The sequence below is a fragment of the Protopterus annectens genome, chromosome 3.part1, assembly GCF_019279795.1.
Source record: "Protopterus annectens isolate FY-2018-M chromosome 3.part1, PAN1.0, whole genome shotgun sequence".
NCBI classification, from domain to species: domain Eukaryota; kingdom Metazoa; phylum Chordata; order Ceratodontiformes; family Protopteridae; genus Protopterus; species Protopterus annectens.
Window position 1 is genome coordinate 1,152,842,659 of NC_056732.1, and position 25,391 is coordinate 1,152,868,049.

At 39.0% G+C, this 25,391-nt stretch overlaps 1 protein-coding gene across 1 annotated transcript in view; it reads left to right on the forward strand.

Moving 5' to 3' along the window:
• Positions 1-13,101: 13,101 nt before the first annotated feature.
• FAM135B (family with sequence similarity 135 member B) overlaps positions 13,102-25,391 on the forward strand; it is a 2,319,882-nt gene continuing 2,307,592 nt past the window's right edge. The window contains exon 1 of the mRNA XM_044067284.1: positions 13,102-13,194. Coding sequence (XP_043923219.1) covers positions 13,118-13,194 — 77 coding nt within the window. The 5' untranslated portion in view covers positions 13,102-13,117. The remainder of the gene's footprint in view (positions 13,195-25,391) is intronic.

The window sequence follows — 25,391 nt, forward strand, 5'->3', positions numbered from 1 at the left end:
ATCCAGGGTCAGTTTTCCATGTCAACGTGCACCATCGTTTAGTGGTGTTGGCAGCTAGCCATAACATGTGAGCAGATGGATGTACCATTTGGTAGCTCAGTGTAATATACATGAATAGAATAGAAAATGTAAAACTGTGGCTTGTGTGTGCATTTACATATAAGGTGTATTATTGGTTTGTCATCTAATGCAGGGTGACTGTGCAATCTACTTCAATTATATTGTCTTCCAAGGTTTGCTGAAGGACAGTATGATATTTGCTGGCATTAAATTAGAATAAAGGTAAGGTGACATGGCCATTCGTAGACAAAGCACTGTATTCTGTCCTTGTGAAGCTGATTTGCATAATAAAAGATGGCATGTTCTTGATTAAATGCATTTTCTGTCCACAAGATCCTTGCAGATAATTTTTTATATAACATTTTAATTTAAGTTGTACTGGTACATACTCCTTTAAAATTGTAAACAGTTTAATGCTACAGTGGTCTGTATCATGGGAATACTCTTGCTTTACTGCTAATGTTACTGAAAATGTAGTGTTTGAATCTCATGGGCTGTTTACAGAATGACAGTATTGTAGTATTGGGATTAGTTTATCCTTCTGTAAAATCTATCTTCATTGCTGGAACCTGTGTTCTGAGAGACTGCCTTCCGGACTATCTGCAAATATACAGAGCTGAGTATATTTTTTTGGTTTTAGAGTTTGTACTGTTAGTTGTTGCTTATATCTCTGTTGAAACTGTTTATTCTCACCCACCCTCCCTATTTTTGGTTTGTAGTTTAAATTTGGTGGCTTTTACAGTTGCCCACCAGACTGTAGATTTGATCGGGGGCACTCCCCCAGTCTCATCTCTTTACCACATTCTACCTAATAAACTCTCTCTGCACTTGCTTTTAGTCCTTTTTAATTTAATTGCATTTTTTAAACTGTGTTTGGTCTAATATTGCTACATACTCAAGTGTGTTAGCTTGCACTGCATGTGAATTGTTTTTACTAAAAAAATGTAAGCCTGTTTCCTACCTTTCCTGTAACTAGTGTTCCAGATACAGATTTTCTGTATCGAGGACTGTAAGTAAGCTTCTGAGCCCCCCAAGCCTTTCTGTGTTGGAGGGAAGCCTTCTAGCTTATCAGTGGGAGTGGTAAGCACTAGGTAACCTGTCTACCACATAAGGAGTGGTTCTGGCCCAGAAATTGTAGTTATTGGCCGTTTGGGCAATCTCTTCCATCTCTCTCAACTTTCTGATTTGAAAGCCTGCATTTGCACTTGTTTCTGTCCTGTAACTCGTTTAGTGCAGATACAGATTCTTAGTTTTAGCACTTAAATTTGCTTATTCATGCTCAGCACTTGTTCAGAACTTGTAAGCACTAAATAAGCTACTAATTACTACAGCACTCAATCTTCCTCATTACCTAGAGGAAAACAGTCTTTGTACTTACTTTTCTCACTTGCTTAGAGAAAAACAGCTCTTGTACTCACTTTCCTCACTAATCTAGAGGAAAATTGTTTTTTTATTCAGGCATATCCAAGGGTCAGCTCCCACTGTTCTCTCCTGTCTATCTGATGAATCTGGGCATCTTGAGGCAATGTAGAAATTGCCTCATGTACACAGACAACCCTCTCCTCCTACCACCCAACACTACAACCTGTGAGAGATGCACTTATCTAGCCAAACTGGAGGTAAAGCTCTCTCCAACCAAGACTGAACTTGACAGTCATGAAGAGAAGGTAAACATTTGCACCACACCACACTCATCACATAGTCTCACTAAATCTACACCACCAAAATCCACACATAGTAACACAAAAGCATTTGCGGAGGCTCTCAATAATAATCTGTCTAAGCAACAGAGACCTCAAAAGGAGAAATGCAAACAACCTCCATCCCCCAACACAACCCAAATGACACATAGCCCACAGACTCAGTGTGCCACTCAACCACAGCCAATAAGGCAAAACAACGTACACAACACACTAGTCATAGGTGATTCTATATTCAGGCACACTGATGTCCCACTCACCAGGCTAAACAAGGAGAAGTGTACTGTCAGCTGCCTGTCAGGTGCCAGGATCCGCCACATAACTCTCGCACTCAGGTCACTCCACAACAAGTACAGATGTGACTCTGTCATTGTCCATGTTGCTGTGAATGACCTGAGACGTACCTCCCTGGACTACATAAAAAGAGACATGAAAAAGCTCTCTGATCTTGTAGCCCAGGCAGGTATGACCCTAGCCCTGAATAGCATTCTGCCATTGCCCAGAATGATACTGCAGTACAAGGACAAAATGATTGACTTCAACAATTGGATAAGCTTCTGGTGTCATTCTAAGGGGATCCAGTATCTGCCTGCTTGGGATGACATGGTCAACAGACTATGATGCTTTGCCACAGATGGCCTGCACCTGTCACCCCTGGGATTCCGGATACTGGCTAAGGCTCTTGCTGCCCCTATAGTGCCTTTTTTAGGCAAGGTTCAAATAACAATTTCACCACCCTAACAGGAACAGGCAAGCAAAAACTGAGGGTAATGCTACTCAATGCTAGAAGTGTAAATCTCAAAATGCACTCACTCGAAGCACTCCTTAAAATGGAGAGCATAGATATCTGTGCAGTGACTGAGACCTGGTTCAAGGCTCCAGAGAGCACCCCTGCACTACCAGGCTATAACTCATACCACACATTTCGGCCATGTAACCTGGACCGAAACACCAAAGGCGGAGCTGTGTCCATATTCATTAAAGATATCCACACATCCAGGCTAGTTGCTCAGCATAATGCATCCGAGGTTATCCAAGTGCAACTAACTCTGGGCAAAACTGCAATCCAAATTGTAGCTTGCAACAGATCCCAAACCATGCCCCAGGATTCCCACTCCTCTTTTCTTTATGTACTGGAAAATATTAGGGTTCAACCAAACAAGCTAGTAATGGGCGACTTCAACTACCCCACCATTAACTGGGAAAACTACTCGTGTACCAACTCCTTAGCTCAATGCTTTCTGGAATTCATAAACTCCAATGCTCTGGATCAACTTACCCACACCCCCACCAGGGGCAACAATATCCTAGACCTAGTCATTACCAACATGAGTGACCAGTGTTCCACACCTGAAGTCAACTCCTCGTTGGGCCGATCCAACCATAAGCTAATTATCCTTGATATCCACATCCCGCCCCCACCTCCCATTAAGGAAACCACAGTAAAAAATTTCTCCAAAGCCAACTTCATGCATCTTAAGACAGAAGTGGTGAACTTCATGACACCCATGCAGATGGACAATACAGTTACAGCTGCTGAATCCTACACAAATGCACTCTATAAGCACTTACACGAGTGCATGGATCGTGCTATCCCAAACAGAACTAAGATGCTATCCTCGAAAAAAGGAAGCCAATCTGGTGGTCCCCTGCCATAAACAAACTGTACAACAGAAGGAAGAAACTGTTGCAAAAACGAATAAAATCCCATAAGTGGAGGAGCTCCCTGGTCAGCGTCAGTAAGAAGCTGAGATCCCTTATAAGATCCTCCAAAGCTAGCTACGAAAACAAAATCAACACTAATTTCAAGGACAACCACAAAGCATTCTATAGCTATGTCAAGAATCTCGATGGCAACACCCAGATCTCCTCTGAGTTACAGCACAAAGGCAAGAAAATTACAGAACCAATTGATATTGCCAACATCCTGGCAGATAGGTTCAGTGCTAACTTTAACCCCCCTCTCACCCCCTAAAGGGCCCATATCTGTACAGGAAGAATGCAGAGTCCCTGTAATCACAACTACGCAGGTAAAAGCTGCACTCTCTAAAGCCAAAAACACAGCATCCATGGGAGCAGACAACATCCCAGGCTGCGTTTTACATGAACTTCAGAACAAACTGGCTCCCCACTTAAGCACCATGTTCAATAATAACCTCACATTAGGCTTTGTGCCCACTGAATGGCACACAGCAACAGGTATCCCACTCCACAAAGGGGGAGCCACCACTGATCCCAGGAACTATCGACCTATTAGCCTGATGAGCCTGGGCTGCAAGGCCTTGGAACGTAGCATCATGGAACTCATAAACAGAGACATTGGTAACCTCCAATCTCTGGATCCCACCCAGTTCGGGTTTGTGAAAGGCAAATCATGAGTCCTGAACTTGATCAACTTCTTTGAGGCAGTCACCAAAGCTGTAGTTGATGGTAAGGTGGTTCACACAGCCCATCTTGACCTCGCCAAAGCTTTCAACACCATCCCCCATTCTGGAATTATAGCTAAACTCACTAAACTAGGTATAAATCCCTATGTCACAAGATGGGTTGCCAACTGGCTCACTGACAGAACCCACACTGTAAAAGTTGCAGACTCCAAATCTGACCTCAAAGCAGTGACAAATGGAGTACCACAGGGTTCCGTCCTGGGACCACTCCTGCTTGGTATCTACTTCACTGAAGTACAGGCTAACACAGAAGGCCTCTGGCTGATGAAGTTCGCAGATAACTGCAAACTAGGAGCCATAGTCAAGTCACCAAATGATGTGGACATCCTACAGAAGGGCCTCGCTGAGGCAGATGCCTGGTGTCAGAGCCATGGCCTCAAGCTCATTGCCAAAAGTGCAGTGTCATTCCCTTTGGTAAAAACTCTGTACCCATGAACTACCACATAGGCAGCAATTTACTTAACACCAAATGCGTGATAAGAGACCTTGGGACCCAGGTGGACAGTAGTCTCTCCTTTGATAGTCACATCACCACAGTAGTCAGGAAGTCCTTCTACGTGGCACACCTCATCATAAAAGGGTTCTCATCCAGGAAAAAAGAGGTTATTGTTCCCCTCTACTCAACACTCATTAGACCCATTATAGAGTACAATGCCCCTTTTGGAATATACCTCACAAGACATTTGCAGCAGCTGGAAAGGCCACAGAGTACCTCATAAAAAGGATTACTGGCCTCAAACAAATACCCTACACTGACTGTCTCAAAAAACTCCAGCTTTACTCCATAGCATATCACCTACTCCGAGGTCATCTCTGCCTAACATATAAATCTATGTCAAACCCAGACCTGTTGGACATGCTACAACTAGAAATCCCATCCTTGTCACCACAATAAACAGGACATGCTGGAGGGATAGATTCCTGTTCCAGAGACTTCCCCTACTCTGGAACAGGCTACCCATCTATGTCAAGCAAAGTTCTTCATTAGCACTCTTCAAGAAAAATCTTGATGAGTGGATGGGAAATAGGATATATACCCCGCAGATCACTTCTGTGTCTCTTCTCGACAGTGGCACAGGAAAATAACTTTCTTGGGTGGCGTAAGCCAGAGAACCTTGTTGGCTAGGCTTACGTAGGCCCTTGGGCCGATAGCATAGTACCTACCTGTGAACCTATGAACCTATAAGAATATGTTAGTAAGTAAAAGGGGCATATGTTTACTCCTAGATTCAAGTGCAGAAGAACTTTAGTCAGCAAAAGGGGTGGATAAAATATTATGGAGGTTTAATGAACATACTTAATAATGCAATTTTTTTGACTTATGTATGATCTTGTTGTCCCTTGTTTTCTGTTGCTTTATTTGTCATGTCAGCTTTAGTTTCATGTTCAGGACATGACTGAAACAGAATGTCATTTTTTTGCAGTCAGCAAATAAATGTTCACATACTTCACATACTTGACATATGCTTGTATTCCTCTTAGCCACACAATACTGATACTCATCATTGTATTACTGGTGAAGTAGCATAAGCTATATGGGATGTTCGGCCAGGGATATGACCAGCTGAGCAGCTTTCAAAGCTTTGAGGCACCTTCTACATGCCTTAGCCAGTGCCCTGTATGAGGACAGCAGGATAAAATCATTGGCTAGGTTGCCAAAACTTCAGAAATTTTTGCTGCTGAAGAGTGCACTTGTCTGTGGGCTTCAGATGATTGACAGTCAGCTAGTGCATCTACAAGGCTGGGCAGATTAGTACCCCATTGGGGGTCATATTTCACGCATCACTGTTGTAGAAGAAGCATGTTTCTTTTTCATCAAAAATTATACCTGAGGCAATATCTGGACTTTTCATTGATTATCACTGAATGCTTTACCTCAGAAACTTGTACTTTGAGTTATAGTTCCCTAAGACAAATCCATAGAAAATATTTTTTGCGAAGAACAAATTAATGTCTACCTCAGATTGCATTGTTAGGGAATTGTGCTTTTAGTTTTGGGGGCTGTCATTAAAAATATTTTTCAACAGAACCAGAAGTTCCTGTAAGAATACTTTACCAAATCTGATAAGCTCCACAAACCATTTTAGACACTTTTGTTGGCTGTCAGCCAGGACTGAGTCCCTGTGAGGATTCCCTTATTTATTTTCAAATTTTTGACAAAAAAGTGTGCAGTTTGTGCATAACAGTGTTGTTAAAGATTGAAACTAGTGTGTTTGGTGGTTATCACCTTTGAAAGTATTTTATTTTAGTCAGGAGCTACCACTGACTCATCCAGGCTCTAACATCTGCCTGTTAGAATCCTACTGTGGCAAAGACATGGACCCAAGTCTCATTGACAGTATCAGTCCCTCCCAAGATTGCAAGAGAAAAAAAGTTATATGGGAAACTTCAGTCTTCACTCCAGCTTCATAGTCACCTCAGCCACCAATGTGTAGCTCAGCTGTGGATATCATGTGTATATCATGTTATTGAAAGTTTACTTAATCGAATCAATAAAGGTCGAACTTTATTGATTGATTAAGTACAACATCGGATAACGTAAAAAAAAAAAAACAAATTAAAAAAAAAAAACTAAATAGCATAGGCAGGGGGGCACCACCCCTACTTAAATATACCAACTGCGAGACTGCACTACATTGAGGTAAATGGAAATCTCCCCTTACAGAGATTTCCGTTTACTTGCATGGTGTTCTTCACTTTCAATATTGTCGTGCCGACAATATTAGACTCAATATTGTCAGCTTACAGCAACTTGAAGTAGACGCGTGGCCATCAGTTATTCTTTGGACAATTCATCCCCCTTTTTTTCTTCAGTCCATCTGGTTTTGTTCTTCAGAAAGCCACTAAAGACAAGAGATAGTCATGCTTTCTTTGCTTGTTTATGGTGCAGTTTTGGTTTAGGAAAAAACACCCTTGCTGACATTGAAGAAGGGACCAGGGGGTGTTCCTTCTCTAAGTCAATCTGAGGAGCTTCATACCTGGGGTAGGGACTGTCCTTTAACCCACTTTTTTTTCTGGTGGAGAGCCTCCCCTGAAAAACAAAACACAATACTGCATATTTCTACTCTCCTAAAGCAGACAAGGAACATTATCTGGGCTTTGACGAGGGTTTATTTAGAGCCTTTTAGTATTTAAATGCTGAATCTTTTCTTCATAGAAAAAAGGAAAATGTTTTCCTCTCTTGGTGATACTGATTTCCAGTTGGATAGACAGGAATTAGACGTGGACTGTGTTTCTCAATTTCCCTCCCCACAGAATGGAGAATATGGTTCTGAAGAAAGTTTCTATTCAGGTACTTCTCTGAGAAGTTGTCTTTTTCTTATACTATTCCCAGAATGAAGGAATTGTTTCAATGGGAACGAACACAAACATCAGAATTTCAAAAACAATGTTATGATTTGCTACAGGGGAATTTTCCTCAATTTGAAATGATCCTTACTGTTTAACCAGCCTTAGATGATACTTTTCGCAGCATCTGTTAGATATATATTTAGAGATTTATAAATGCATGTACACGTGTTTACTAGTTAGATGCATACACTTCTGTTTGCTAGAATATATGAAGAATAATATAGTCAGTTAGATGCTTACATTTTTTTTTGCTAGTATAGACATATTAATGGATTAAACTGTTCTCAGCAAAAAATCAAATAAATAAAAAACGGCATTCATCTGTAATGTAACATGAATGTTCAGGTTTTGGTACAGCCTGAGAAAAATGCTGATAAGGATAAATCCTTAAAAAAGACATTTATCTGAATGTTCAGTGTTTGATACAAGCTTCAAGTATTACAGATAAGAAATTCCTGAGATGCAGATGCAAGGAAGTAACTGTGTGGGAGGCAAGGGCAGCTTACTGAACTGTCACATAATTTACCTTGAAACAAGAACACAAAGTAGCTTAACCACAAACTGTATGACATCAGAAATACCAAAGTAAAAGACTTCAAATTCCAAAGGTATTAAACAATAGACAGTTCTCATGGACAGGATCACAATTACAGAAGAAAAAAATGTATATAAAGACAGTAAAAGTGTATGATGTTAGATCTTGTTTCTTCTTAGATCTGAGCACTGGAGATCCTTCATGCTGTATGAGAATTAAATCTAAAACAGTAAATGTTGTAAACTGCAGAGTATTGTATATGTCGTCTGTTATATAGATAAGTTATTTCAATAGTTCTGCACAAGAAAGATAATTATATACTGCCAAGTTCAAGAGGTTAATAGTCTGCAAAGTTTATGTGCACTAACCAAACTTTGTCTTTTAAAAGGCATTGAAGCAGTGTGCTAATTAGACTTTGGTTTCAGCATGCAGAAATTGTTCAGACCTTTTATTTCTACTAGGCACTAACACAGAGCTGCAGTTGTCAGCTTCAGTAAGTAAGACAAGAATGTCAGTCATTCATTTTAAATCACTTTCCAGGATGTAGTTTGCCAGACAGTTGCACAATGTACTCCAAGCAAGTCTGATAAGTCATATAAAGTGCCCCAGTACCACAAAATCCATTTTTATAACCCTAGGTCAGATCCTGCAGCAGTTTCTCTATCAGTCAGCTTCTGCCAAACTGCAGACAACAGCTAGCCTTATCCTTTTAGACAAACTGGGGAAAGCCTTTGATAAGTTTGGGAAGAAAGTTTATTCTTTTTCCACATTGGTGTTTAGAACAGCAAATTATTAGGGTCACGTCTATATTTCTGCTGGCTTCTTTTGACAATATGAGGGAATTAATTACTGATCTACTTCCTTCAGAAGTGAAAACATCAGTAAATTTTGTAATATTTTTGGTCATAACTAACCAAATACTCTTTAAAATGTGCTTATGATGCTGCTGATGAAGTGTCCAGAACATCTGACACTGTCTCTGTGATAGGAAGATTTCCCTGGCTACATTATCAGAGTTTAGCAAAGAAAGTCAAAGATGAGATCCTAAATGCAAGCCTGGATAAAAAAGTGTTATTTGGTCCCTCCACTTCTGGTCCTTGAAAGGTTTGATGAAAAGGGAAATATAATTCAGTAATTTACCCAGATTGATCAATGCTTCTTTGAAAAATATTAGAGAATCTTTTCTTCCAGTTTTGTTTCCTCTTTCACAAAATGAAATAACTATTCCCAACAAGGGACAGACAAAGACAATTTTCAGAAAGCAGTGTCAAGGATGTTCAAAGAGCAAAGGATTGTCCTCCAAGAGCAAAGGACAATCTATGAAAACATATTAACTAGATGCCAGGTGTTTTCCCCTCCTCAGCCTGTCATTCCTGTAAAACTATTCCAGAATCTAGGTCTTAACTTCCCTGTGTGGTCCCAGATAACTTCAGACACTTAGGAACTGGTAATCCTTTTAAAAGACTGCAGCTGGCACTGGGATTCTGTTCTTCTATTTCAAGAGATTTCTCTATATCCACCCAATCAAACTTTCCTGTTCCCTTCTATCATAGATCAGATGTTGTATCGTGGGGTTGTAGAAACCCCCCCCCCCAAATCAAAGAGGGAGAGGACTTTATTCAAGAATCTTTTTGGTTCCAAAGAAAGAGGGAACTAGGAAACCTGTCCTAGACTCTTCTTTTCTAAAGCTTCACATCAAAATTCCAAAATGCTGTTGCACAGTCTCTGTTACCCCTCATTCCACCTCTTGTTTTTTTAGTAACATTGGATTTAAAAGATGCTTATGATCACATTGCACTAATCATGGATTTCAGACACTGTTTGCATATTTCTGTGTCTGGTTTATATTTTTAGTTTTCTCTTACCCTTTGGTTTATCTACAGCTGTAAGAGAGTTTACAAAGTGCCGCACTCCAGCAATAGCCCATTGCAGGTCACAGGGCATTCACGTTTTCCAATATTTAAACAATTGTCTAATGTTTCCAAATTCCATCACATGTTATTAAGAATGTTTGGCTTGGGTAATAAATCTTTTACTTAGCCTGGAATTTCAGGTGAACAGAAATAAATTTGCTCACATTCCATCCCACTGGATAGTGTTTCTTGGATGTCTTCTGGATATAAAACTCATGATGGTCTTTCATCCTCAAGACAAAGTGAAGTGTTTTTTTTTAATACTTTCCAAGCAGACAAATGCATCCACAAGGGACTACCTCAAAATTATACATTCCATGATCTCTATTATCCTCATGATTTCTTTGGCCACACTTCATGTACAGCAGATTCAATGGTCTGTCAAATCAGTTTGGACTTGGCACCATCAGACCCTTTCATTTCAGATTCTAGTTGTGGGATGTGTGAAAAGGGGGTTACGCTTGTTGGTGAATCAGTTGTTGCTCAACCCAGATCTTCCTTTTTACCTTCTAGCCCTTACGCATTCTGTAACCACAAAGGCACCAGATCTTGCTTTGATAGGCTGTGTCCAAGTGCGTGAATGTATAGGACCTCTGGAGTAAGCAAGAGAAATTAAAACACATCATTGTCAAAGAAATTGTGACACTAATAAATAACTCACATTTCTGAACCATATTTGAACTCCAGGCCCTCTGCTAATAATCACTGACAACACCACAGCGATGTGTCACATGACCAAACAGGGGGCAACCACGTCCTACCTACTTTGCAATCTGGCTATGGTAGCCACCAGTCTAGCAACTCAGTTCAATCTGTCACTGCAAATGACCTACATTCCATCAGAGCAAAACAAGACAAGCTGGGCAGGATGAGGACAAACCTTCATAAATAGAAGTTAAACTCAGAGCATCTTCCAGGAATTGATCCATTTGTAGGGAGCTCCTCAAGTAGAAATGTTTGCCACACAGACAGAACAAACAGTTCATGAGATTCTGCAGTGGGACTCCTTGCAATCAGGCAGGGAAAATAGATGCCTTTTCATTTCCATTGTAGGCAATGTTCCTGTATGCTTTTCCATCTTTTTCTCTGATAACCAGAGTTCTTCTCAAGATACAGAAGGACTCCCCAAAGATAATTGTGGTGACTCCCTTTTAGCCCAGGCAACAGTGGTTCTCCTTTCTTTTGAAAATGGCCAAGAACAATAAGACTTCCTGTCTGAGTGAAATTAGTCATACACGACAGCGATTGTTTGATACATGCTTCATCAGTTGACTTTCCTGAATGACAGAATTTTAATATCTTTTATCCACCTTCCTTTCTGAGGATATTCAATAGGTAGAAAGAAGGAAAAGATCCTTCTAATGGAAAAACACCAAGAACCAGGACCTTTTTAAGGCTCAGTGACTCCTGTGATTCTTCAGTATTTGTGTGAGTTGTTATCCTCTAATCTCTACTGCTCTTCTATCAAGATTCATCTCTTGGCCATATTTGCTTGTATACCCTTAGATCTCCCCCTTTCTACTCTTTCTGAAATGAAGTAGTTTTTGAAACGTGCTTACATGTCTGCTCACCTAGGAGGCAGATGGCTCCTTCTTGGGATTTTAATTTTGTTAAGGAAAAAGCTTACACTGTTTCCTTTAGAACCAACTCATGAGACTGACTTGAAATTCTTATCTTAGAAAACAGTATTGCATATTGCTCTGAGTTCTGACAAAGGAATAGCTGAGTTACAAGCTGTTATGGTTGGTCATCTCATTTTTCACAAAGATACGGCTACTTTGAGAACAAAATCTTACTTTATGCCTAATTTCACGTCAGAGGTTACAGTATGCCAAGTTTCATCTTCCTTTTTTCTTTCCAAAACCTTAAAATTATGGAGAAAAGAATGTTTCATGCTCTGGATGTCCACAGACAAATTAGAAGCTACATTAACTGGACAAAAAACGTTCAGAAATGTTGATCAGATGCTGTTCCCCTATGAAAGTAAGAAAAAGAGAAAGTAGTGTCTAAACAGAGAATTTCTAAAATGGCTGTCCCAAGCTATTGCTTTTTTTGTTATTCTTACCAGTAACAAATCAGTTCCAGGCAATGTCAGGGCCCATTTTACCAAGGCCCTGGCTACTTCTAGGACATTTTTAAAGGATATGACTCTAGAAATATACAGGATATAGCAATGTGTCATCTGTACTCACCTTTAACAAACACTACAAACTAGACCTTGTCTACGTCCAGAGCAGACTTTGTTAGAACTATTGTCCAGGAGCTCCTGGACATCCATACATATTCCTCCTCCCCTGCTCGCCAAGCTCTAGTATTCATCCAATATCGCTCAGGCTACTTAATGATGTAGTGATCTAATGATGGGCAAGAAAAGGCACCATAACAGTAGATGTTTGAATAGATCACTGCTGCATAGCTGCACTTGCCCTTCATCCTCCCTACTTTTACTATTTTATGCAAGGGTGTGGGATATTTATTACTTAGGATCGTATCTGGCAAGGCTGAAGCTCTGAAGTTTTGTTGCCCTAGGCACTGATTTTATCTTACTTCCCTTGTGCAGGGCAATGACTAGGGTACATGCAACATGCCTTAAAGCTTTGTAAGCTGTCTGACTGGTCCCATATAGCTTAGGCTACTGCAGCAGCTTGTGTTATGGTAAGTTATTTAAACAACTGTAACATAACTGCTGTGTGTGTGTGTGTGTGTGTGTGTGTGTGTGTGTGTGTGTGTGTGTGTGTGTGTGTGTGTGTGTGTGTGTGTTCTGTAGAATTTTATTTATTTGTATTACTGTGAAAGCTGTACAAAGGTTCTACGTTTAAAAGATGTCCAGATGGAAACTTATTTTAAGGCAGATTACCTTTCAGTATATGCCTCTCTTGAAAGCATATAATTCATTAATCAACCCACCATTTGTAGCCTTGGTGTTACAAAAGCATCTTTTCTGTTTACTCTATTTAGCTAATGCACAAAAGAATATTTTTCATTTATGTTGTTATACTCAGCATCCGCTGGTAAATTGCTAAGCCATTGACTTTGGGAAACATTGCCAAAGTAGTCAGCTGTTATAAAATATCCATTTTATTTTTCCCAGGTGATGAACTGGAATAGACCATGTCTGAAGTACAGGGAACTATTGAGTTTTCTGTGGAGTTGCATAAATTTCATAATGTGGACCTTTTCCAGAGAGGGTGAGTATTATATTGTGTTATTTATAGTCCAAAACTGTTACTTTATCTTTATAAACCTTGAGCATGGGATTGATATAGGTGATGATATTGTGCTAAGAAAATGATCATATGTTTCCTGCAAAAAAATAAAGAAAAAGTGCACTTGAAGTACTTCACTGCTGCAGTATTCATTATGAATGGAATTCCCTGCCATGGAAGCCTGATGTCTGCCCAGTATAACAAAGCCTACCATTGCTAAGGTACACTGAACATCAGCCAAATGCTCCTCCCATAGCATAGGGCATAAAGGTGATGTTTAGACGTACCGTCCTCAGAAATGATTGTTGCAGCAGAACACCAGCCAAGGAAAACCAAAGAGAACCTGTACATCCAGGAAGAAAAAAGACTAGGGGATGGAGGGAGGCATTGAATACTGCAGTGATGAAAGCAAGGACATCTACTGTTATGGTAAGATTTTATATAACTGCACTATGTCTTTACATTGGGTCTATATTATATGAACGAATGTTCATAATTTTCAATGCTCTAAAGAGCAAAAATGCCGGATCTCGAAGTGCTTCTTGTGGGATCGCAGTGTAGTGAAGGTCAGAATATTTGCCCTTTCCTCACTGTAGTGCGATCTCGGAGTTGGTATACATATTTAACAGGGGGTGTGGGGGCACAGCCTCCCAAAATAATGAGTTCGAAGTCCGGCATTTTTAGAGCATTCCATATTATGAGCATTCGTTCATATAATACAGACCCTTTACATTTACCACTGCAGTATTCATTACATATGGGAGAGTGTCAAATCTCAAGAAAAAACTTGGGAGGAAGAAACAGCAGTAGAGCCCTGTAAGAAGCCATGAAAAATGGCATTAGAAAAACCAGCTTTAGCTCTGGAGATACCATCCAACTTGTAGTTTTTGGTAAAAGTATTCACAGAAGTCCAGGTAGCTGCTTCAAGAATAGAATTAGTGCCTGAGCCCTTGAAAAAAGCACAACTCTAGTAGAATGAGCCTTTACAGAAGAAGGAAGGCTATCACCATGAAAAGTGTAACAAAAAGAAATAGCCTTTGAAATCCAAGTAGAAATATCTGGCTTGTAAACAGCCAGTCCTGAAGACCTAGGATGAAATGAAATAAACAACTGATCATATCTTCTTGCTGCTTTAGTCTTATCCAAATAAAATCTGAGCTGTCTATGCACATCTAAAGTATGCAGCATCCTCTCACTGTCAGAATGCAGAGAGGGAAAAAAAGGAGGCAAATTAATAGACTGATTAAGTGACAATTCATTTACCACCTTAGACATAAAAGAAGGATTAGTACACAAAGACACCCTGTCCTCATAGAATATCAAAAAAGGTGGACAAGCCACAAGGGATTGTAACTCAGACACCCATTTGGCAGAAGTAAGAGCTAACAAAAGAACTGTCTTCCAAAAAAAAATGTTGCAAGGAAGCTGAAACATGAGGCTCAAAAGGAGCCTTAGTCATTTTCTCCAGAAAAAACTTAAGATCCCAGGGAGGAGGAGCATGCTTCCTGGGAGGTCTAATATTAAGGACACCTTTAAGAAATTGCTTAGCCTCAAATCTAGAAGCTAAAGGAGGAGTTAAAGTCAGACTAGCAGAATGAACTGGTAAGTGGGCCTTAATAGAAGAATAGGCCAAACTAGCATTGAGCAGCTCAAATAAATAAGAGAGCCAAAGGAACATACACAGAAAGTGTGTCCAGGTTACAAGAGAGACACCAAATAGAAAACCTCTTCCATTTAGTAGGATTTCCCAGTACTATGTTTCCTGGCCTCCTGCAGGACTTGCAGCACATCCTCAAAAAAAAAAAAGGTGTCTATGAGGAATCAAAACCCTATCACCCACAGTGTCAGATGAAGCGTGGACAGGTGGTGATGCACGAGAGATCCCTTGTCTAGTGTGAGTTGGTCCACCCTGTGAGGTAACTTGTGATGATTGCCCTTGGATAGATGCAGAAGTAGAGGGAGCCAGTGCTGTCACGACCAAAAGGGAGTCACCAACAAGATTTTGGGAGCATCCTGTTGAATCTCAAACAAGACTGTTGGAATGAGATGAAGGGGAAGGAATGCATAAAGAAACATTCATTTCCAAGAAAATGAGAGGGTGCTCACCATCCACACCAGAGGACCTGGAACTGTGGTACAAGACAGAGGAGGTTGTCTGTTCAGAGGGGAGGCAAAGAGATTGACTGGAGGAGTAACCTACTGGTGAACAATGTCCAGAAACACATCCCTGTGAAGCATCCATTCATGGGATTGAGTGAAGGACCTGCTCAGATTGTCTGCCACAATGTTCTGATCTGAAGGAATATAAACTGCCTGAAGAGTCACTTAATACTTGACAGCAATTTCCCATAACAGAAGTGCCAGCTGGCAAAGAAGGTACGATCCCCTATATTTTTTGATATACCACAAACTGTGGTATTGTCTGTGACTACTTAGAGAGGCCCTGGAGAGAAAAGAGGATGAAAGTCCTGAAAAGCTAGCATAAGAGCTCTCATCTCTTTGATGTTGATGTGATCCTTCTGCTGACAAGGGGACCACACCCCCTGTGCCTTCAGGGAGCCAAACATTGTTCCCAATCCCACATCTGAAGCATCTGTGACCAGATCCTGAGAGAAGAGTTGGGGATGAAAAGGGAACCCTGGATTCATAGACAACTTCTGAATCCAACATAGAAGTTCCTTCTTGAGACTAAAGTCTAGAGGATGCACATGTTGAAGCCACAACGACTTCAGAAACTACTGAAATTTCCTCATGTGGAGTTTGGCAGAGGGAGCATCTGAATGCTGTAAGCCATGAAACCCAGAGCTCTCAGAAACTCACTGGCTGTAATGAAGGCCAGGGGAAGAAGAGTTTGAAAGTAAGAAATGAGTGTTAAGACCTTTGGAGGAGTCAGGGATGCCAGCACTGGCACTGTCTGAATCCTGCAACTCAGAAAGACATGATTCTGACTGACAAGGAGTCAGAGAAGACTTTTTGAAGTTTATTGTGAACCAAAGGTTCTGAAGAAGAGAAATAGCAAAATGAAGATTTTGCTAAATGACCTCTGGAGAGAATGCTTGAATCAGCAGGTCATCCAAGTAAGGAAATGTTTGGATCCCTTGAAGCCTGCAAAAAAGCAATCACAGGATCAAGATATTTGGTGAACACCTTGGGGGGCAGTAGAAAGGCCAATGGGCAAAGCATAGAACTGAAAATACCAGGAATCAACAGAAAAACACAAAAACTGCATGAAAAGGGGATGGATCGGAATATGGAGATAAGTAGCCTTGAGATCTAGAGACAACAGAAAGGCATAAGGGAGCATGAGAGAAAATAGAGTCTGAAGGGACAACATCTGAAAGGAAGGCACCTTCAGAAAAGTGATTAGATGAGAGTGGTCTAGAATCCATCTCCAAGTACCTTCTTTTCTGGGTACTAGAAACATTCTTGAATAAAACCCCTTTCCTCTTTGGGATACAGGCACCTCTTACCTTGAGACAAGAAATCTTGAAGAACCACTGGCAAAAAAGGAAGTTGTTCCCAAGGAGGCTGAGGAATGCCCATTAAAGGGGGACAGAATATACACACCATGAAGTACCCCTGATAAATGATTGACAGAACCTAAGAATCCTGTGTGATTCAAAGCCAAATAGGAAGAGAAAGAGAAAGGTGAAGAAAAAGAGGAATGTGGCCTGGAACACATGCATAGCCAGACAGCACTTGGTTTGTCAGGAAAGTAAGACTTTTGAATCCCTGTAGTCTGAGTGGCCTTAGCAGATGAAACCTGTTTACCATGCTTTTTACCTTCAGCAGGAGGGCGAGATTGCCTACAAACAAAGTCTGGCTTAGAGGGGTAGTTTCTCTGAAATTTAGGAACAGGAGAAACAAACATGTTTAAGCTACCTTGTCCTGAAGAGACTTAAACAAACCAGCAGCCACTTCCCCAAACAAAAGTTTATTATCCAGAGCAGCATCCATTAACTTAGCCTTAATGTCATCAGGTAAAAGTTGATGGCTAAGCCAAGAATACCTCATTACTGAACCAAACTCAGCAGCCCCAGAAGAGGAATCTGCGCATCATTACTACATTGGATAGAATGATGAACTGCTTGAAAGGAAGTCCCTATCAAGGAAAGAGCAGAATATTTACTTTCAGAGTCTGGAAGATCAGAAAAAAGCCTGACAAGCCTGAGTAAGATGAGCCAGCACATAACTAGATATATGGGTCTGATAATTAATTGCCCTAAAATCTAGGGTAGCCGAGTATAAACCTTCTTACCCAGCCTGTCCATGGTTCTGCTGTCCTTGTCAGAAAGCAGTAACTTGGATGAGGGAAGCAATTGAGATGGCTTATCAGAGGCAACAGACACCACAGATGGGTCAGCAGCAGGATATTTGAACAAAACGGAACAATCCTCAGGCACCTTATAAAACCTATCAGGCTTTTTTGGGAACAGGAGGCGGAGAATCAGACACTTTAGAGGTATTGGAAAAAAACATCCAGTAAAGCATCCAAAACATGAGGAACAGCTGCAGGTTTGGGAGATTCCATCTTTAGTAACTCATAGTACCTCTTATGGATGTCAGAGACCTGAGCACAATCCCACTTAAAAAAATTCCATCATCCTAGAAATTGTGTCCCCAAAGTAAATTTCCTCAGGAGGAGTATCTAGACTATTTGATTCCTCCTCCTCTGTCCCATAGACTAACGGAAAAGGAATATGAGTAGAATAAGAAAGGGATTCATCATCAGAATCCAACTCTTCCTCAGAAGAATTTAATTCCCTGGGCCTTTTAAGTGGAGAAGAAGACCAAGGAGGAGCAGGAACTGAAACCCCTTGAGGAGGCTATATGACAGTAAAGCATCAAATAACCCCCGAATAAAGGCCTGACACTCACTTTGTGGATCCCCAGGAGCAGAAGAAACATGTTTAGTTTTCTGTTTCTTTTTTAAGGGAACATCTGCCCCGGAAAACTTAGAAGGCTCTGAGTCAGAACGGCATTCCACAACAACAGTCAAAACATATTCCCTAAGAAGAATCTGTGGAGCCCCCCTTGACCTCTCAAAAACAATCAACCGTGGTTCCCCCTGAACATCTGAAACAGATGCCTCTAACCCGGACGTGGCAGAGAAATCTGACAACTCAGCCAGGGGAGCCTCCCAGTTTGCAGCAATCTTGGAAGAAACACCTGGCAAAGGCTGGACAGTAGAATATTCTGGTTCTACCTTTTCCATCTTCTTATTCCCTGACAGCTGACCCTCTGGGTGAGAAGTTCCTTTCACTGTATTTTTAGCAAGAAGCTAAAGATGCTGATTCTCAAGAAACATTGAAAGGGAAGAAAGCCTACTATCAAGGTTTTTTGGGACCAACATCTGACAAATTGAACAAGATGTATGGTCGTGATACACTCCTAGGCAAAAAAGGCACTTATCATGGTAGTCTTTATGGAGATTCTGCCTCCCACACTAGCATTTACAGTTCCTGGATGACATTAAACCCAAACAGCAAAAAAAATTCAAGAAAAAGAACAAAACCCCAACTGGATACTTATCTGTAGTAGTGAGGACTTCAGCAAACAGGAGTAATCACCTGAATACAAAATTACGGTAAAATTGGCAGAAACTGGATATAGGCAAACAGTCCAATGGTTAGAAACCGCATTCAGACTGGTGGGCGAAGAAGTTCTGAGGATGATATGCCTGAATGTCACCTTTGTGCACTACTCTATGAGAGGAGCGTTTGGCTGACGTTCAGTGTACCTTAGCAATGGTAGGCTTTTGTAGACTTGCCAGACCTCAGGCTTCCACGGCAGGGAATCCCACACATAATGAATACTGCAAATGTATATGCAAGGACATCAGTTGTTGCAATCTATGAAGAAAAAAAAGCAGAATTACATTTAGGGGATCTGAATTTCTGAAAGGGTGAGAGTGCCTTTAAATTTTATGGCACTGGTTCCCACATCTATGGAGTCATATCTGAGAAACAATGGTCTGTGGTGTGAATTCTGTTTCTGGTGCTACTTAAGGAGAAGAAGGATTGTGAACAGAGGATATGAGTAGGTATTCTTATGGCCAGGTGACTTACAGAGATGTTGAATGTTTCTAGAAGTAATAGCTTATATCTTAAGGATGAATAGCAGTAGTGTACATTGTTGCTTAACTGGTGACAATTTGCTGTTTTTAAAACTGAACAATAGTGGTCAGTTTCATGACTCTACATATATTGTTGGTTGTAGTTTGTAGAGACTTTTTTTTTCCTTTGAGGCTTTAGCTATAACTTGGAGACTGTATTCTAACTGTACAAGTGGTACTCCTTTACAAATAACCATTATCCTCTCAGGAGATTTGAAGTGAGACATCTTTCTTTCTCAGAATAAGAGAGGTTTTTTTTTCATTTAATTGTTTTAAAGTGGAATTGGTAATTTGGAAGCTATAACATTGGTTAAGCTAGATTCCCAAGTATTTAAAAGTTGATGTTTCAGAAGATGGTGGAGTCCCATGGGGTATATGCAAATGATCCCTTTAGGATATCAAGTGTTTCAGCTACATGGTCTCTGAATGCCTTGACTTTTTTTTTTTTTACTTTTAAAGTCTTTTTCATTACGTTTAGGCAAATATCAAACCCCACAAGCTGTGGATGTGCATGTTTAGGCCTATTTATTGACCTCATCAGCACAGCGTAAATGGATAGTTTGGCTATACTTCAGAAACTGAATGGTTTGTCTGTGTCTCTTGTGGGCAGAAAGCTGTTTTATTTTGCACTTAGGAAGCCCAAATTGGCACTGATGTTACTGTATCTGAAAAATAGATGAGGGCAGGTTAATTTCTAACTTACACTGGAGGGGATGTTTGCAGTTTAGAATCTCCATACATTACTATTTGAAGTTAGTGGTGAGGACAACAATGAAATCCCTGAGATCTTCATGGAAAGCATGCTAATCAGGCTAAACAGGGAACTCTGGACCCTGATCAAATCAAACACTCTGCAAATCCTGAAATATTTTAAGATTTCATAATTCAAGAAATGTAAACAGTTGGTCTGCTGTGGCGACCCCTAATGGGAACAGCCAAAAGAAAAAGAAGATGAAAATTTATGACAAATTAAATTAAAATGTACATAACTGCATAAAGATAGCTGCAGCATAACACAAATTTATATTGATGCAACTATTACTATACATGGAGATGTGTGTTTGTGGTCCTATATTTTTACATGTCTTCATGAGTGAGACATTATTGTTTAAAGCTAGTGTAAAAGTAATATAGTAGTTGTATTGTTTTTTGCTACAGCATGTAATGTAGAGGCTTTTGTGTCACTGTGTTAAGTACTGAGTTTTGATATTTAACTATTATATATGATCATAAAACCTTGTAGCACAACATATGAACGCAAACATCATTTTTATAAGCATCTCTTAAAAACAAAATGAAAACGTCAGCTGTAGCACATCACTTTTACCAACAAACATCCAATTATCTTTTTAATAAGCAACTTTTAAAACAAAACAAAAAAGCAACTGTTTTACTAACTTACATCAAGTAGCTTTACATTTATTATATTGATTTTGTATCAGTATGAAAACTGGGATTAAGCATTGTTGTAGTACAGAAAATAGCTAACAATGTCCATTGCAGATATTCGCTTACATGAGTATTCTGTTTATCATTTTTAAATATGAGCAGAATGTATGTACTAAGAGTGATTTCTTGAAACTGGTCAGCCTAGGATGGTAATTTTCCCAAAGACCTGAGAATTAAAGATGAACATTATTAAAATGTATATCCTCAGGGCCTGTCCAAACTGTTATCTACAGGTTATCTTCTCAGAGTCAGCCTTTTCCCAGAGAAATAAGACACCAATACTCAATCTTGAGAAGTTTTAGTTGATTTATTAGCATTCTTGTGAAAATAAAAATTACTTGATAGCACAGAATTTTCTTAGTGCTTTATGAGGTAAAATGAGGGGGATTATTCAGTATGGAAGTGGTTAGGAAAATGTGGGTGATGGATTAATATTATTCATTTGAATGTCTTTAGCTGGTCAATGGAGTCTGAAGGTAGATCATTATTACACCCCAATGTGCTAACCACTAAAGTTTCTCTTTCCACATGTTGGACACAGTACAGTGGAAAATACTACAAAGCAACAAAAATTCCATCCCTGAAAAGAAAGAGTTGGAATATCGCATCAAATGAAATGCCAACAATACTCCACATAAAAAATTTTAGCAGATCACACCCCATGTTACAACTTAAAATCATAAACTCTGGAATCAAAATCAGACTTGAACACACGTAGTAGTGACATTTTGTCTTAATTTCATAAGAAACCTGTTCCATAATTTTGCTATAGAACTATTCAATGGCTACTAAAGGACAGGTCATACCACCACCCACCTGCTGTAAATTAGTCTAACCTGTCTTTGCTGTCATCTTCTAGGAAATGTTTCTTGTTTGTTATAATCATTAGCTAGTCCTACAATGTTTAAAATCATTAACTAGTGCTATAAGAGTTTCCTTCATAGAGAACATCTTCTGGCTATAAATCAGTCTGACTCTACTCAGTTTGTAATATGCAGGGAGGAGAGTAAGCTTCTTAGTAACACAAGGTCCTGCATCCTCTTATATGTTTATATAAATTGCCTGCATTAATACCAACCTTAACAAACATTTATCTGAGTAATTACAGAAACTATCATTCTACTCAATAGAGAAATCACAAGTTTTAAATAAAATGCTCCAGCTCTAGAAGAAACAAATCCACAGATTATTTATATATCACATTGGTGCTACGTCTTCATATGTTGTTACATGTTTCAGCAGGCAGATATGAACAGCATGCTAAATACCAATTAGCATTACCAAAATGCATTACTGCTCTCTTGCTAACATTAAACTTCAGTGTTTTTCTGAGTATCTGTGCATATAATTTATTAAGAACACCCTGTAGAGTTATGAGATTCTCAGCATTTGTGATACTATAATCAGTTATATGGTCTTCTACAAATTTTGAACACCTGACCCTAGGATTCCCTTCAAACAGAATACACAAATTAATTAGGAAGGTACCCATGAGAGACCACTAAGGGACAACACAGTTAAGAGATCTCTCAATAAAGAACCTGGAATTTTTTTAGATGGAATGATTTTTCATTTAGCCATTAGATATCAGTGTCTTAAGGAGAAATCAGTTTTAGCAATTGCTTTCTAGTGAAACATAGAATGAACTGTCCTTGACTTGCAGAACATTGATGAAAATTTGTTGGAATAGCTCAAACGTGATCTTCAGCTTTGATTACAAAAGCACTAAAAATCCATTTTTTTTTGCAGGGACAAATTTTTCCTATGATAGTGCAAGCTCACTTTTTCATGCACCAACCAAGGACTTGTACATTATTGATCGACATTAGATTATCTACTAATGTAATGATCTTAACCTCAGTACTGCTTTACCATACCTTTAACTATCAATAATGCCATGATGAGGAACAGAATCAAGTGTCGTAGTTATACACAATTAAGTTTCATCCACTACTAGTCTTACTGTTGTAACCTCAGTAAAATCTGAGTAGAAATGTGAGAGATTAGCGTGGCAATATTTCAAAGTATGTTTGCTGAAAATTCTCTGATAGAAAGCATTGACCTAACATAACTTTCAAAAATGTTCATTCAAACCCTTTAACTGTAATAGTTTTCAAACTAATGGGATTATGCTTAGCAACTAAATGTTTCTGCTTTCCGTTAGGTATAGGATCACAGTATGCTTTTTCTTTGGTTCAGAAGCATAACTCTCATTTAGGGTTGAGTTAAAGAGAAAATATATGACTCAAACAATTTTCCTTCTTGATATTGTATAGAAAGATATAAGGGATTTTGTTACTTATGTATTATCGCAACCTTGTTATTGCCATTATCGCAACCATGCCATTGCTAAATACATTTGTATTTTATTCACTTATTCATTTATCCGTATGGACTATTTAAAAAAAAAACACACTGTAAAAAATAGAAAAAGGTAGACAGAAATATTCAAAAGTTGTAGTAAAACATCAGATAACTAGCCTTGAATTTAGCGACCTTATTCAAGCAGTGCTTTCACATAAGCTTCATCAGATCTGCCATTGTATGTTAAAAGGGGGGGGGGTCCTGGAAATGACAGTTTTCAATTTTTTCTATTTTTATTATTACTTTGCAAATGCTATTGGGTCTTCAAACTAAAGAAAAGTAGATAGCTAGTTCCTAAGGCTTGATTATTACTTTACAAGTGCTACTGGGTCTTCAAGCAGGTCTTTATACTAATGAACAGTAGATAGTTGGTTCTTAAGGCTTGTTCATTTTAATTGTTTTAAAATTAAGATTAATGTGTGGCTGAGTGTAGACATTCTTGATTACTGGTGTACTGGATTCTTGCAGTGGGTGAACCACATGGCCTGTTCCTACTGATTGAAGTGATCACATTTGATGGAGTGTAGCTTGTTCTTCATATGATTGCTTTTGGACTGTAGTAAATTGTGCCCTAGGTAAAATCGGATGACATGGGAAGATATCAACTGTGAGTTCTTTGAAACATGGTTGCGATAATAGGTAAATACCAGGATTTCTTCTGGATCACAGCAATGATTTTGTTTAAGGTTTGCCATTATCTCATTAATATGTGGTAGCAACCAGTTAATACCTACTGCATTGTAAGTACTGATCTCATTTTTGGAGTCAATTGGCATGTGGAAAGCAAAGTGGTTACTGAATATTTTTTCATATGGACATGAGATTAAATCAACAATCTACTTTTAAGATTAAATTTTTTTATAAAATACTGTTTCTGTTACAGTATAAAAAGACGGTTTCAGTGATTGGTCTTAATGATATTAGCTAGCTCCACTTTATACTTATTCATTTTAGTTTTTAACTGGATAGACACAGTGATCTATAGACTGTTTTCAATCACAGTGTGCTCCATCACTCCATGAAGTAACAGAACAGGCCTGCAGTCATTGTAACAGTATATTGCTAATACTAATACACACATTTACAATATTTTTATCGATTTTTATTTTAATATTTTTAATCTGTGTAGATGATTGATCTCTGTTGCCCATTTAGAAGCCCAGTCTAGATGCACAAGGGGAAAAAAGTATACAGATGGATACATTAAAAGAATTAACAGCTAACAGTGTAATGATATGTATATATATGTGTGTATTTATATATATATATATATATATATATATATATATATATATACACACATACACACACACATGTGAATACACATACACACACACACACATATATACATATATGTCAAGAATGATAGAAATAAAATAAAAGAGAATCGCAAATGGTACAACAAACAATAGAAAATCGTAAAATACTGAATCAAAATCGTGAGTCACAAAACCTTGAATATTTTTCTCCCGCTAAAAAGCCACTATATCAGTAAACCATCACTATAAAACCAAGATCAAGTGCCATCCTTGTAGAGATACTGTTAGGGAAAGGGTTTTTAGTAATGTAATATTTGGGGTTAGGGTTAGGGTTACAGTTAAGGTTAGCACATGCGAATACGATGGTGCAGTACATCTATACAAGACAAAAGGGCTCAGAATACAGACAACACAAAACATACCAATACTAACTGTATCCCCTTACCTAACCCTTATTCCAACCCTGACCCATGAACACTTGTGTATTCACAACTGCTATAACACCACAGGCTTGCACATCTTGACAACCACCACTTTTTCATTCAAGAAATTAATTCTGCTGTACACTCCTGCTCACCTATACCATATCAAACAAAATTCAACCGCATGTCTTTCACACAAATGAACATTCACTCATTTGTGCATTTTATACCAAGAAAATCTTTCTAACAAATGTAATTCTACCTTTTGAGTTATAACCATATAGATATATACAGATAGATATAGATATACGTTGTTTACAAGGAAAGTCCCACTGGCTCATAAGAACAAGTGCAAAGACCTAATAAACTTTGTAACATTATAACATTCAATCACCAATTATACTGGTTGGATATTAAAAACTTTGGAGAAACATGACATTCATGATATGCAGATACATTATTGTTTTATGACAGGTGAATAGACTCAGCAGACAAGTGTGTATATGTGTGTGTGTGTGTGTGTGTGTGTGTGTGTGTGTGTGTGTGTGTGTGTGTGTATATGTGTGTGTG